General features: G+C 37.0%; 1 protein-coding gene across 1 annotated transcript in view; it reads left to right on the top strand.

Moving 5' to 3' along the window:
* Positions 1–14,799, top strand: part of kcnh8 (potassium voltage-gated channel, subfamily H (eag-related), member 8) — an 84,290-nt gene extending 69,491 nt beyond the window's left edge. Inside the window, exons 12-15 of the mRNA XM_077195444.1 lie at positions 145–368; positions 491–606; positions 1,213–1,268; positions 12,512–14,799. Coding sequence (XP_077051559.1) covers positions 145–368; positions 491–606; positions 1,213–1,268; positions 12,512–13,018 — 903 coding nt within the window. The 3' untranslated portion in view covers positions 13,019–14,799. The remainder of the gene's footprint in view (positions 1–144; positions 369–490; positions 607–1,212; positions 1,269–12,511) is intronic.
* The last annotated feature ends 1,517 nt before the right edge of the window (positions 14,800–16,316 follow it).

Here is a 16,316-nt window from a genome sequence, read left to right as displayed (position 1 = left end):
TTGAGAAGAAAGTCCTTACATCTAGTAGTTTCATTGTTAATAATGGAAAGTCATTCTTTTTCTCGTTGAGTCATCCAGGGTTAGTCATCCAACTTTCATCTGGCCTCACATGACCTCAGCGCAATCTCTTCTGTCCAATCACAGATGGAGGGGAGGGGAAATGGAGACGTGATCCAGGGCTATCCATCAATAGCTGAGCATCAAGATGAGGGCGATGATGATGATGACGAAGATGATCAGATACATTATCTCAGTGGTGGAACCAAGCAGAAAACGTACGTGCAGAAAAATGATCACCAAACCAACAAAAAGCTCCAGTTTCAGCATACTACTGTTACAAAGCCTGACCTCGCAAATCTCAGCCCGAGGTGTGTACAAATCTACAAATGCTTACATTTAAAATATATTAAAAGATACAGAATTTTGATAGACATTTGCTCACTGGTGCCTGAAGGACCTTGTGAAAACAGTAAAGTGGATTTCTGTTCAGGGTTGTGGACGGCACAGAGGACAGTGATGGTACAGAAAGTTCCCACACATTTATATTTTCCTCTGGTCATCAGCACACCGTCAGTGGTGCAACTAATACCACTGCCACCACAGCAGGTGTGTGAGAGTGAGTGAGTGTGTGTATATGTGTGTGTACTGGCTGATGTTGTTGTTATGGTGTCTTTAGTCTTTATGCCAATATTGCAAGCTTGAACCACAATGAAGGATAACACCATTTCCAATATTTGCTAATGATAATCTTTTGTTTATCACCCTAAATAAAATGTCACCCAAAACTCATGTTGTTTCAGATCTGACACAGATGTCCAAGCTGTTCTTTCCTTCTTAAATTGTATTCACGCTCAAGGATATCCATATTCGATCCTGTAAAATTGAAGACTTCTGCTTTTAGCTTTATTTTTTCCATGCACAAAGCTGTAATGTAGCTTCAGAAGACTCTTCTTTATCATGTTTAGACCTTGTTCATTTGATTCACTGTCTATTTTCATATAAAAAAGCAGCTTAGACATTCTGCAAAATACCTTTTTTTTGTTTCATGCGAGAAAGAAAATCATATCTGTTTTGAAAGACATGAGAGTGTGTAAATGGTGACAGAATTTTAATTTTTGGGGTGAACTCTTTCTTGAAGTCTTTGTAATGAGTTTTTACTGGATTTTCTGTCATTGTGAGGCAGTTGGACATAATTGTTTTTTCTCTGTGCAGATTTAACAGCTAAATCGGAGGACACCAGAGGACAGCTTCACTACCTTAACCAAGAGGTAAACGATTTTTCTATTTAATCTCTGGCAGACATATATATTTATATATATATTTTCTGTGTAATTTAATAGTAGGTCTGCACTTAAATTTTATTTGGATAGTCTTCCCATGAACTGTGGGTTTTAAGGCTGATAACCCTGCGCTAAATGTGAGTACTGACAGATCGAAACCAGCACAGCTCAGGTGAGCTCCTGGTGCCAGGTATGCACAAGCCATATGGCGGGCTGCTGTGAGAGAGGAGAAGGGTGTGTTATTCATACACTAAAGGACATAAAACTCATTAGAAGAGGAAAGTAGGGCTGGCCCCATGATGGTGAATGAGAATATTCCAACATTCCAGAGTCCCACAATGCCCTTCAACCCACCACATGTGGTTTCTCACGTATTGCACATGTTTATGATTCTGTGTAATTTATTGGCAGTTTTTAATAATGTTTATTTGTGGGGACACTTGAGTGCTTGAATTTAAGACTGACACCACATATTCAGTATTAAGGCTGAGAGATATATATTAATTACTATTTACTAATATATTATTTATTACTTATATATATATTTATATTTATTATGGTCTTCCTAGTTTAGTGTTACATATATATACTTGTGTATAGATAGATAGACAGTAGGGCTGCACGATTAATCGAAATGAAACCGCACGCGATTTGGCTACTACTACTACTACACGTAGCGTACATCACTGACAAGCTGTGCATTAAAAAAATAATTGCAAATTTCATAATCGCAATAAACCAAATCAGTTTGACCGCGACTTCATGTTAATTGCGATTATGAAATTTGCAATTATTTTTTTATGCACTGCTTGTCAGTGACGTACGGCTCTGTGATCAGGAGTAAAGGCTGCGCAAGAGAACCCTCTGCCTTTCAGATGGAGCAGCATTTACTACTGTGCATAGAGCTGTGCTGCACTGACAAGCTACGCATAAAATAATCGCAGCCGTTGTCAAATCGCGTGCGGTTTCATTTCGATTAATCATGCAGCCCTAATAGAAATATAGATAGATCAGCAGTTCAGCACTCATGTACCTGCCGAGAACAGCTTTATCTCGGCCAGTCCTTCGGATATTTGCCGCTGGCTCTTATGTAGATAGTGTTTAAACATGAGGTATAACATTTTGGCTGTATCAACTGGGCAATCTTTGGTCTTATTAATCTATTACTTGTTCCAGAGCAAATCGATTTGGCTTAGGGCAAAGTTAAGTTTCATAACTTATTAATTTATATTTTTATTTAACTGAAATCCTGCTATAACTATAACTAGAGTGCTTTTATGCTTTTGACTGAACTGTTTGCTTGTGTTTATTTCCTATTGTACAAACTTCTTGTACTTTTATAATGGCTAATATTGTTTATTTAAATATTATATATATATATATATATATATATATATATATATATTAAATATTTTCAATAATAATATTTTATATAAATAACATACCGTATTTGGTATTGAGAAAGGGTCTGTTAGTGATTTGTGATTTTGATCAGTTGGCAGCTGTCATGATTATGTCTTGTCTCTGTCACGTTTTGTTTTCTGTAAAGTATCCACTGGAGGCAAGTTGTAGAGAAGAACCCAAGTGCAGTTTATTACAAACAAAACAAAACTAAACCTAAAACAAAACATGGCATGGCATGAAAAACTCAAAAACAAGGACATGAACATAAACTTACAAACAGTGGTCTACAGTTAACAAAACTTGACAAAGACACATGGCAAACATGAGGGCTTAAATACACAGACTAATGACAAGACAAGGGACACCTGTGAACAATGAAGTGACGATTAAACAATGACAAGACACATGGCAGGATCACATGACAGACATGGAACATGACATGAACAAACAAAAAGTGACCGAGACGAGACCTTATCGTGACAGCAGCAAAGACTGTCTTTATGAGCGAGTCAGTATAGACTTTTATATTGAAACGGACTGAAACAAGATTGTAAACAAGGATGTTGTTTTTACTTTAAACAACACCTTATAAGATTTATAAACTTTCAATTGCATTGACTTGCACTGTCATGGGAAATCCCCTTATCTGTTAAAACGACAAAGACAAAGATATCGTTTTCCTCAGGGGAAACAACTGATTTTGTGATTATGAATATAAGATTGACTTGAAGAATATCAGCTAAATGCAGGTAAAGCACTCGCTTAGTCGATCTCTCCCTCATAATCCTCTACTCTACATGTAAGGAATAATTGACGACGAGCCGTTGAATTATTAATATTAAAATAATGCACACCCGAGGTGGTAATTGCGTCGTGGCCGTTACACCTCGGGTGTGCATTATTTTTCAATAATTCAATGACCTGTCGTCAATTATTCCACTTATGCTACAGTTATCACTCCTCAAAACATTGTTCAGATGATGTATTTCAAGATATTTGTCAGGTGTTTGTCCTTTAAAACGCACTTGTGTGTAGGACTAATTTCTTAGCCATTTAATCCCAAGCCTCCGTTGCTAATTCCAAAACGTAATTTTAGAGCTTGTAACGGAGGCCTCAGCCACTGATAGCGGTCTAATGCAGTTATTAATGCCGCTATTAGATAAAGAGAGATTAGCTGTATGTGAATTACTTGAGTCTGTGCATCTCTCAACAGTGTTCGGCAGCAGGGTCTCTACTAATAGTGTGACTGTTAGAAGTTCATCTGCTCCATGAACAGCGCAGTTAATACCTCGCTTGTGAGAAATGTCATTTAAGTTGTTGAACTATTTTAATGATAAAATCGTCAGAGCAGCGCTGACAACATGTTTCTGTGCGAGTGTGTGTCTGTATACTGTATGTGTTTGTGTCTGAGTGGGAGAAAGAGAGTATGTGCTTACTGGTTTCTGTATATAATAAAACATGAAAATGATTTGTCATGTTTATCCTATTGTGTACTATATTTTAGGGCTGTGAATCTATGGGTAGACAGCGATTCGGTTCGATTCACGATTCATAGGATTTCGATTCACGATTCAAAGGTTTTCCATTCAAGAACTACTTTTGCAAATTCAGAACGATCTGATTTAAGCCGAGTCACATTAAAATTCGATGCAATTCTGCATTTTTTCTGCATTCATAGGATTATTTAAATGCTTCCCCCAATGTGTCATAGTCAGGATGTGAATTACACAGCAGCCTCAGGGTCAACAGGGTCAGAAAAGTGAGGGGCAAAAAAAACAACCTTTGTCCATTGTAAATGTTAGTTAATGTTAGTTCTTATTGATGCTATTATTATTAACTTGATTTTTATAGCCTATAAAAATTGGCTTTTTTAGAAATTTACAAAAGCCAAAATGCTTTAAAAGGGTTTTAAAACTATTGTTAGTTAATGCTAACTATTGTGTTGGATCATGTTAATGGCTACACAGCCTTATTAAATGTTCCAGGTACATTAAACATACAATGCTTCCATAGAGAGACTACCCTAGAATATCATGCAAACCAATTCCCAACTAATCCTAAACTAACTTTTTTTCACAGAATAGTAAGAAAAGCCCTATTTGTTCTGATTCTGAAAGAAAACTCGTCGGGTGTCTACTGTTGCTATAGTAACAAACATATCTGGTTGATAAATAAGCCGTGCGCTCTTATTTCTTATTTTGTTGTTGTAGTTATTTTATTCAGGACATTCAGTTAAACTCCATCAAGTTAAATTTCATTTATCGTTCATCGAAACTGTGTATAAAATGCATTTTAGACACCTACATTATGTATTTGCTCTGTCCATGCACTAAATGCGTGCCCTTGAATAAGCGGGTAACTTTAGGGGTTTTACTTCAACTGCTCAGGTAATGTCAATGGCAGGGGCAGTTTTTTCGTTAGGGCGATTGGGCGACACACCACCAAAGGGCAAAAGGGACTTTTTCAAGCCATTTTAGCTTTTATTCATTCACCGTATGCATTTTTGATATCAGTAATTAAATTTCTACTATTTAAAATGTGAATTCTTGATATTAAGAATGTACTTTTTCTAGTAACAATGTCTATTTCTGATATCAGGAATTACATTTTCATTAGTACTAGTTAAAGGAGGGAGGATTGTTGTGGGAGCACTGGGGTGTCAGGTGTGACTGTGTGGCAATAGCAAATGGTTTACATGGTTCATGGGTCAGGTGGGAGGTCCCCTTAACAGAATTTTGCTTTGGGCCACAGGGAGGTCAGGATCGGCTCTGCTTTTGGAATGCTTTAAATGCTGAATTTCCATTTTTAGCTAAGCAGTAATGATAAACTATCACTGTTAAATGGTTATTTAACAATTAGCCTACATTCAGTTCTGCATTAATTATTCTGTTTTTTGTTGTTGTTTTTTTAGCACCAGCCGCCACTAGTCAATGGTATGACCCATTTCCGTAAAACGACAATGAAAACGTTTTATTTCAACAGTAGTGACCATGCAATGACTTGGCAGCTTTATCAATGGCTTCAGCGGCTTAACTCAGGATTATTGCTGTCTCGATAGAGAGCTGTCATCTCCTCATGTGAATAGCAGTAGCCGTCCTGAGGGGAGCTCAAACATGGGCTGCTCAAAAATGTGTCAATGAGAGCTATGGACGGAGCGCGAGCTCAATCCAGTGAAAGGCGGTAAAAAGTACAGCCAGCACGCGTCTGTGAAGGAGCGCTCTGGACGCGAATGACGGCGCACAACGTCTCCATTAACTCCTGCATGTAGTCATTTAATTAATGTTGATATATTTTAAAGCACTGAATCGCTATCGAATCACGATTAATTTGATGCTTAGCATTGTGAATCGATTATTGACCGAAATCAATGATTCGCGATTTGAAAATACATGTTTCAAGATTGATGCATATGCATCGTCAGAATTTGTAATCGATGCATCGAGAAAACGAGTGAATCGGTAAATCCCTACTATATTTATTTGCTTGGTCAGTGCCGTTGTGGGTTTTGGTTCTTTTGCTCTTGTAGTGTATAAGGACCTTTGAAATAACTAACATCATTCCGTGTGTGATATGGAACTGTAAGGCAATCAAGACCTACCTGGAACAACTTTAGCACCTTTTAAAAGTTCATCAACCAATCAGATTCAAGCATTCAACTGCCCTGTAGTTTAAAATACAATAAGCTTTAATGAAGCAAATCAGCGTACCTTTGTTGCTAGTTCTAAAATTACGTTTTAGACTTAATAACAGAGGCTTGGGCTCAACTGTTAAACTCAATTTGAGATTTTAATCCGTGACAGAAGAAAGTGATTTTTCTAGTAGTTTAGTTTTTTTCAAAGACACTCCGTTGTTGTTTCGGTGTCTATTTACACATTTGTGCTGTTGAACTTTTGTATAACCATGATCTTTATCTCATGGTTGTCATTTAGAATATTGAAGATGAATTATTAATTGAATATTACCATTAACATTAACTGAATATTAAGGTTTAATAACAATCCATCAGGACATGGAAGTCTTACTGTCAGTATGGCTTGAAGATTTTTACATATTTTTCCCGAGTGAAATATATTCTCAAAATCCTTATCATTTATTAACACTGCAGTTCTTACTGCATAAAAAGTACAGATCGGACCCAGACAAAGAACTGTAGTTCTGCTGAGTATTGGCATGGCTATAAATCCATGTGACAACACCATCTTGATTGTCAGCCCACGGCTTTGACTTGAGGCTTTTGGCAGGTAATGTCATGAGAGCAACGCCCTGTTGCTGTAACTCTTCCTTATTTTTTTCCTCTCTATCTCTGTCTCTGTTTCTTGTATCTCACTGTATATTTTTGACAGCTGTCCCCTCAGCAGGATTTTGTTGTAATCCATGCTTGATTCGGTCCGCCAAGTGGATGAGGGCTCTCTTCCTGTTGTCCCTTCCTGTTTGAAGCCGTTGTCTTGTATCTCCCCGCCTCTGATGGCATTTATGGATCATTACCCAATTACCCTCATTATTGGGTATTATCACTTGCTGGCAAGATTTTGAGGGTGGCTGCCAAATCGGTGTCCATCTGAATCTGGATCATCTGTGCTGTGTTCATTAACATTATTATTCTGAGCTAACCATAAGGACAGGGCATGTGTACAGAGGACAGACAGCACAAAAGGAAATACAAAAAGCATAATTATGGGAATCTGAATTGAATTTAGTGAGCTGTGGTACCTCATGATAAGTGTTACGTAAGTGTTAGTGCATTTCTAGAAAAATCTATTTGAGAAAACATAATTGTGGCGAGCAGGACAAGGCGAAGGCTGTGGGAGAATGGTGCGAGGCCGGTGGCGTGATTACTAATGAGCGCCACCTGCGCGACGCACCGGTCTCATATCTCTCACGGAGGAGCGGAAGCATAAAAGGAGGAGTGACGACAGTGGAGATCGAGAGATGCCAAGCCTAGATTTATGTTGTGTTGTTTATGTTTTATCATATGACAGCAGTCATCCGTGAGGGGCTGCTGTCTTTTAATGTTCGCCGGTTCCCGCCTCCTTCTTCCCATAACATTTGAACTGCGTTACAATAATGTTCAGTATGGTTGCTTTATAAATGGATGTTGCTAGTCAGGTATTAGACCTAATCAACTTTTTGATAGTATTTTAATTGGGCTAGCCTGAAAAAAAAAAAAAATTAGCATTATATGAGCATTGTTGTACATAAAGCCATTTTAAAAAGATGGTTTGATTGTTGTATTTCATGTAACTATATATGTTCAAGTTTTATACTTTCACCCATATTCAAAAGCCAAAAAAGAAACAGAAAGAAAAATTTCAGGCCCTGTGTGATATAATTAGGATCTTCACCTGGGATTTAAGTAATGATCTTTCTTCAGAGTAAACCCTAAAATAACTAAATATCAATAAGTCAACAACGAACAATGATGTCCCATGGGACCTAAATAAATAACACCTCAGTTTCACCTGAAAGCTGCTGGCTCTAGCAGACAATGACAGATGGGTGGATGCAGAGGGACAACCCAAACCCTTAAAAGATCATACTGTTCTGTTGCTGTGGGAAACTGATTTCATTGTTTTTCTTCATTGCACCTTTTTAAAAAATACTTGAGACCTTTATATACTGGAATATAGATAACAAATTTTTAGAATTAAAGATTTGTGTTATCCAAGCAGGACACACAAACTGTTAATAAAGAATTTAACATTTTGTGTCAATCCTATATACTTCATTTATTGTATTAATAGACTAACCAATATTTTAAATTAATATAAATAAATAATCAAAATAAATGAATGTTTGCACCATGCATGTGAATGCATCAAATTAATTTTCATAATTTTGCATTGTATAATATTTACTTTATAAATGGGCCAAACTTAATTCTTAAATAAATAAATGTTTGCAGTAAATTCCAAGTATTATAAAATACTAGAATATTTTTTTTAATTTTTTTTAATTATTCAGTAAAACGATATGTTATTGCGAATATTATTGTTACTTGTTCATCATTGTGTGACTTTAGCTAGCTTCTTTCCACAAAGAACAACATAGTGCGAAACGCGTTTATCTATTTAGGGCTACTGTAGAAACATGTCGGCGCATTTCAATGTAATGGGACCCGGTGTGTATATAAATAGAATTGGCTCATTCTAAGGCAATAAAAACTTAACAGTTCATTAAGTAAGATCTTTATACTCCACTGAAAACATAGTTATGTATATGATATTGCATTTCTGTCAACATATCCTAATATTACACAATGTCAAGAAATGTTAATTCCTTTGAATTAATGACATTAATGCTAAAAATACCACTAGCTTCTATCAGTGTATGTTTTCAGTATTGTGAAGAAAGAATCGTTCTGTTAGGATAGGTTGAAGAAAGAGCTGAGGACTGTGTGAAATTATGGGCTTTTATTGAAGTTCTAAAAAATAAAACAAAAAAGCAAACAAACACATCTAGGTTACGTATGTAACTCCGATTCTCTATGAAGGGAACGAGACACTGCGATGACGTCACAATGTGTGCCCAAGTGTGTAAAAAGGGCACCTAAGAAACGTCATCAGTTTCGAATTGTCTAAAGGAAGATGCTCAGACATGCCTGAAGCATTGCAACATGACGCAGCACATCGTTCTCTTCTCTTCTAATATAGAGATGTTAAGAAAGTCCCTAAAGCTTCTATGCTCAATTGGAATCACAAACTAGCCCGCGCTATGCTCCAGGAGAGTCTAGATCTCTTAGAGCAGAGTCCATGACCCACATCTAACAATTTCCAAATGTAGACTTGGGCTATGAGAAGGAGCATAACCTTACTTAATATTCAGACCTGTAGAAGTTGACAGAAGTGTAACGAACAATCCACAACAAATACGCACAGGACAAATAACTTTGGGAGAATAAATAGGGAAGGAAATCAGAAGGGAAACAAGGGAGAGCAGGTGGGGCAAATCAACCAATAATCAGGTAACAAGAGGGTGGGGGCTGCGGGGTCAAAACCAAAGACTGACAGAAGAGCATATGGCACGCAGAAAGAAACAAAAGCCATGTGCTCACACAAACACACAAGACAAGACAGAAAAGCACACAGCAAACAAACATGACCAAAGCCATGTGCTCACAAAAACACAAGACAAAAATGCAAGGAGGACCCCAACACCGAAACAGAACCAAAACTAGACCGAAGTATAAGGACCCAGACGCCACACCCCAAACACTCCTCAGGATCCTGTCACTAATCTAAAAATAGGACCAATCAAGGTGACAGGACCCTGACAAGTACATTAACGTGTTGTATTGATAATGAGAAACAACAATCAGTGCTTACTTTAAAGATTGATAACAGCTTACCCATATCAAATTCTGTTGCATTTGTCGATTATAGTCATTAACTGACAGTCTATCTGTCAATGTGTGGAAAATGTGTGTTTATCTATTCTTAGCCAATCAGAATCATTCAACCTGAAGCAATGACATACAGTAGCTTAGATTTTGGTGAAGGGTATAATTGCTGTGATCTTTGTAACTGTAAGAGGGGCGGCCTACAAACTCCTTGTGAGTCTTGAAGCTGACTTCTGTCTGATGAAACTGCAAACTATGTGGGTGTTTGTAAGTTTTGGAAAAGTCATGGAAATTTGTTTCAAAATATTTATATAATAGAATATGTTTTGTGGTAATATTGGTTAAACAAACTATAATACTTAATGTTCATTCGATCCATCCGACTGCGGCATTTCCATCAGATTTCGTTTTGCAGCATTGAGCATTATAACTAATCTCACTCGTTTCCGTTATGTTTTGAGTTTATGAGTGTGATGGCCAATCAGAGGCGTTCAGTTTAGTCATCGCTGAAACAAAGAGTTTTGTTCAGTGCGCGCTCTCTCTGACTAAATTATGACTGAAACTCGTGAATTCTCCCATCATAAACAACAAAGTCCAGATTCGATGTAAGAGATTCATAATCACGCAAAAATTGCGTATAATATGTACGCTAAAAAGTGCTTATTGGATGCACGTAAGCGGTCATTTATGCGTATAATGAGCATGCAAGCTTGACCTTGTGAAGATTGGGCTCGATCGGTCACATTCTCTGCTCCCTTTCTGTATACAGTTTATTCCAATTAATATAATTTATTCATCATGCATGATGCTGATAAGATTAGGTGTGGTCTTAATTTTCTAATGCGTAAAAAGCATTAATATAATTCATAAATGGTTCTTTGGTTATTTTATCTGTGTAGCCAGAATATGATGTGCAGTTTCCCCAAACACAAAAACATTTTTGTGTAGCATATTCCTATTGTAGAAGTTTGGGTGGAATTTTATTTACTGAATGAGATTGATCTGTATTGGAAGCACAGTGGTTTTATTTACAGAACTACAGAATATTACTTATCGCCCTTACATTTTCCCCACAGATGTTAAGACGTCCTGTTTTGTATTACTAGAAATAAATTATAGCTGTTAAATATATTTCCATGTGACACTCTTCACAGTTCCTGGTAGTTCATGCAGTAAATGGCTGATTCAGGTGTTTAAAAAACAAAGTGCTGTACGCTGGGTTAGTGCTGGGTGGTATACCGGTTCATACCGAATACAGGTGTTTATTTTTGTTATGACATGAATTTTTAATATACCGCAATACCGGTGTATGTCGCTTTAACAACGATCGGAACGCGGTGCGGCACTGTTTGAGAGGGGTCGCTTTTCACTGTTCCACTGTGGTGAGGGCACGCTGTATGTGTTACTAAGCGTGGTGGTGAAGATGGATAGGTTAAACTATAATTGATAGCTGTCAAAATATATTACAGTGTTTCCCATACATTGGTTCAACACAGCCTTTTAGAAAATCTATTTGTGGTTGGCATTGACATCGTTGAATAAACATGAGCAATGCACGTTTCAAAGTCAAAACATGGCGCGGCTGTTTTTTTATGACTGTATATGAAGTGAACTGTCTGTCTTTAGAAAAGTTTTGATGTTATTTTCATTGAATCTGTGTCTTTATCTTTCCTGATAAAGCGGCGTTTATGAGCGCTGCTGCTTTGTGTACAGCCGTTACCGGGTAAACCGCTGATTCTGCCGCTCTTAAAGCGCCTCCTGCTGGCACCTCTTTGTAAACAGCCTTGCAAAACCTGTATTAATACTAGTGTGGATTTTTTCTACAATATTCACTGTAAAGTAAATAGTAAAATAGGGCATTCTAAGTCAATCTACTGCAGTGTTTACTTTCTCAATCAGTAGAAAATGTGGTTAACACTCAGTCATGCTTGGAAAAAAAAATCATATACCATGAAATTGTGAAAAATACCGTGGTATGGATTTCTGGTCATACCGCCGAGCACTACGCTGTGTCTTAAAAAAAATTCCTGCTTTTTTTTCACTCGTACAATCACATCCCTGATTATGGGAAGTGCGCTAGATGGCATTTAAACTTTGTTGGCTGAAGACACTAGTTTGGTTTAAAGACGAAAAACGTACCAAGCACAATGTTATATCACAATTCTTGATTTTCAGCACACACCGCCTTCTACGTGGTCTAATGCAACCAGAGCAGAAACGAAAGCTGATTCTCTCCGATTCCGTTCATATGTCAATTGTGTGAGCTTATTTCATCCATTAGATTGAAAGAGCTGAAAAAGCCCATATATTTAACAGTCCATAGACACTACCAAATCAATTAAAGTGGACAAAAGAGACAGATTAAAACACCAGGTGTAAACAGGAATGTGTCTCCCTCGTCTACATGTGATCGGCCAACCAAAACCATCTTATTACCAGGTGTAAACAGGGCCTAAAGGTCAAATTTGACACCTGTTTATATGCGTTACAGGTGAGCTCTCTCGGACGTGAGGTGGCTGAGCTGGGACAAGTCATGCGGAGTCTTGCCTTTCTCATCGAATCCATGATGGCCTCTCCTCAAACACCAGGTGTCTGTACATCCACATTTACCTCGGGACATCCCTCTCCTCCTATCCCCTTCCAAGGCCAAGGTTCTTCCTGGGCCAGCCCGCCTTTTCCTTCACCGATGCACCCTGGAATACGTCCGGGAGGACTTGTATCCCTTCCACTCAGGCCACAAGAACTGCAGCTGGTCTGCCCCACAACGTCTCTCAGTTCCTTCCCCATCACTCTTTCCACATCCCCCCATATGGTCAGATTCAAAGAGCCTTTATTGGCCCTGTCTCCGCACAGCGCAGTTGCTCGGACCCGCTCGAAGAGCCTGGAGACGCCTCTTCTGCAACATCATCCACACATCTCACACGCCCCTGGAACTTTACCCAGAGCTGGACAGCCATTGCTGGGAGAAGGGGAGGATCTCAGGTCCCTGGGTTTGTAGCAATCAACCTTTAAAACGGACAAGTTCCACTGGAATCTGCGTGTTGACCTGGACTCAGGACTGGACTGATCAGATAAGTGGGACACGCACTGCCAAAGCCATGGAGCAATGGTTCCTTCGAAGATATATGTGTTTACCATTTCAGTTTTTAAGATAATCTCTTTAACGGCATGTCTTTCAATGCAAGAAACTAAAGGGATATCTCCAATCAGGAAAACTACACTAAAACAATTTGGTGTAGAAACAATTTTCAATCTGTAATTGCTAGTAAGTTTGACAATTAATTGCAAAGAAGCTGCAACTTACACATGTAATTAAATATGAAGTAGAAATTCTTTTAAAAAAAAATGTTTACAATGTAATTGAAAGTTCCAACAGCAGACGGTTTACTAGGACCTAACCTACCTGCTAAAACAAACGGTTTTATTAAGATTCAACCCACATTTCATGTTCACTGCATTCATTATGTTCAAATACTGCTAATATTATGCCAAACTTCAGGGGCCAGATCCATAAACACAGCCACTGTCTTAAGAACTAGTCTGACCAGCTAGCAGTTTATCAGTAGTTAGCATCAAAAAATCAAAGTCTTACTTTTCATATTCAAATGAGATCTATCTACCTAACTACTAAAACTTGTCTAAGCAGTTAATACTGTCATCCACATCCACAAAGTACATCACAACATAAACTTCTGTGTTATGAAAGGTTCTAGATTCATTACAAGTTGAGCTTTATCAACACCATCTGTGACATGCTGTCAACTATCACCGTAAACCGTATCACCTTTGACAGTGTTACTCTTGTTTATTGATGTATTTTTAATGGCATTCTATGAATAACACAAATATACCGACCTACGGTGGTCCCACCGGTAAAAGGACAATTTACAGCTCAAATTAAAATGGATATTTGTATGGAAAAATTAACTTGTTTTCAACCTAGAACATTCCTTTAAATTTTCGTTTTTAGTAACTATTTTCTGAAATCTTAATGCTAATATCATGATTTTGGTCAGTAAAAGGATGGGTAGAAATCTCGCAGGTTGACTGGTATGCTAATGCTGCTAGATGCTAGCTGTCTAGTTCAGTAAAATGAGAGACTCCCATATTCAGAATTTATTAGAAAATCAGCTCTTTAATCAGTTATAATGCATGCTTTTAACTATGGGATCAACAATCAAGCTTCTTAGTGCTCGATAACTAACTGATCTTCTCATTTAGTCAGACTAGCCATGTATGGTTCAAAAATACAATGAATCTGCTTGTTTTAAAATGCTATGTTTAACAAATTAACTAGTTGGTGGGTTGTCTGAAAAATGAGCCAGTCTTAATAGTCCAGTCATTTTAAGCCAAAATGGGGGTCAACCTAGAACAAATTGCAACAGAAGCAAACTCAACGGATTCTGTATCCTCAATATGTCCTGAGTAAGGAAAAAAAAGCCCCCAAGAATCCCATTAGGGGAAAGTTTCGAAAAAGACCCAAATGTAGCCTATTCATACGCCTATTCATACTCCTGTTCATTCTTTTTCTCATGCGAATAGGGTAAAAATGTTAACCTTTAGATATCACCATGAAAATTACTGAGTTGATTACTTGCATCAAGACAAACAAAAAATGTATTACAAGTTTTTTTTTAATTGTTTGTTAACATGGACAAACGGTGCATAATCTAATTACGTATGTGCTAATTTGCATAAACACCCAAACAGATCTGAACATTGGGTGAAAATGTCTTGTTGAATCTTGTTGACATATAACAGTAAAAGACTTAATTTTAAGGTCTGAATGGAACCCATTTAGGCTACCCATGAACATTAATACATAGAGGCAGGAAGAAGTACTTTAGAAACCAGCCTTTATTAATTATTAGTGCAGAGATAGGGTTTGGGCATTGAGTGCATTGTGTACGTAATTAGATTTTTTGATCCAGCCACTTTTTATTTTACCTATCCTTTTGTCTTCTGCATTCTCCTTACCCTTGTCTCCTGTTCTTCCCTCAGACTCATCCCCCAGAAACAGTCCCACGGACCCAGCCCCAAACCCCATCTCTGGTGATGTCTAAAGGTTAAAATGTTTACCCTGTTCACGTGAGAAAAGAATGAATAGGCGTATGAATAGGAGAAATTTGGGTCTTTTTCGAAACTTTCCCCTAATGGGATTCTTCGGGGCTTTTTTTTTTTACAAAATCAGTTGAGTTTGCTTCTGTTGCAATTTGTTCAACCTTTTTTTATAAAATGACTGGGCTATAAGGAAACAATCATAATCAAAAATTGTCATGTTAGGTTCATTGGAGACTAATCCGACTAGTCAGGCATATACGATAAGATGCTTAAATAAACCTGCAACAGTAAGATGACAGATATTCAATAAATAAGCTAAATAACTAACATTTAATTGCACAAAACCACCATAGTCCGCGCATAAAAAGAAGATGGATTACGCATTATAAAGGGAACATTGCTCACAGTGGGCGATCAGAAGTTTGACAGTAATTGTTTTGGAATTTATTGTGGAAGGTGGGGAATTCGATACAGAAGCGGTGCTTTGATGGCTGTAGCGACAAGGCTTTAAAGGGAATGAATTTGGAGACAAAACTTTTTGGAGAAGGTTTTAAAGTGCTGGCTGTATACATTTGGTTGTTAGACATTTAGCATGCTAAATCACAGCACAATGACAGCATGCTAAATGCCTCTGAGAAGTCGCTTCCTCTTTTAAGTGCCACCGCTAATGCTAAAGACAGAAACTGGTAAAACTTTGGTAAGGTTTGTTAAAATAAGTTAATCCATTTAGTATTATGAACTAACAATGAACAAATATTTTTACAGCATATGTTAATCAGCAGCACTCATTTGTTAATGTTTATTTATAAATGTATTAATTCATGTTAATTCATAATACATTAACTTATTTTTCCAAGTTACAATATTAAAAAACATTATAGGCGGCAACAATGTTAACTAAAACTAGTAAAATTGTTTTCATTAATTGAAAATCTGAACCTAAAATCAAACAAATATTAGATATAAATGAAAAATTATCATTATAAAAGGAAACTTAAAATTATAATAATTGAAATAATTGAAAGTCGAAGTACTAAAATTACAAAAAAAATAAATCAAAATGAAAAATAAGCTAAATTGTAAATATAAAAAAAATATATATATATATATATATAATAAAAGAGACAAAAGCACAGAACAAAATGACTAAAACTTAAGCTAAAATTAAAATATAAAAATAAAAGCTATTTCAAAATATTAATAAATAATATAATACTAATCATCTAAAATAACAC

This window comes from Siphateles boraxobius, unplaced genomic scaffold (assembly GCF_051911475.1).
Source record: "Siphateles boraxobius isolate OS27281-9 unplaced genomic scaffold, OSU_SipBor_1 33, whole genome shotgun sequence".
In the NCBI taxonomy this organism is placed as follows: domain Eukaryota; kingdom Metazoa; phylum Chordata; class Actinopteri; order Cypriniformes; family Leuciscidae; genus Siphateles; species Siphateles boraxobius.
The sequence above is the reverse complement of the archived record's forward strand: the minus strand, read 5'-3'. Positions and strand labels throughout refer to the sequence as shown.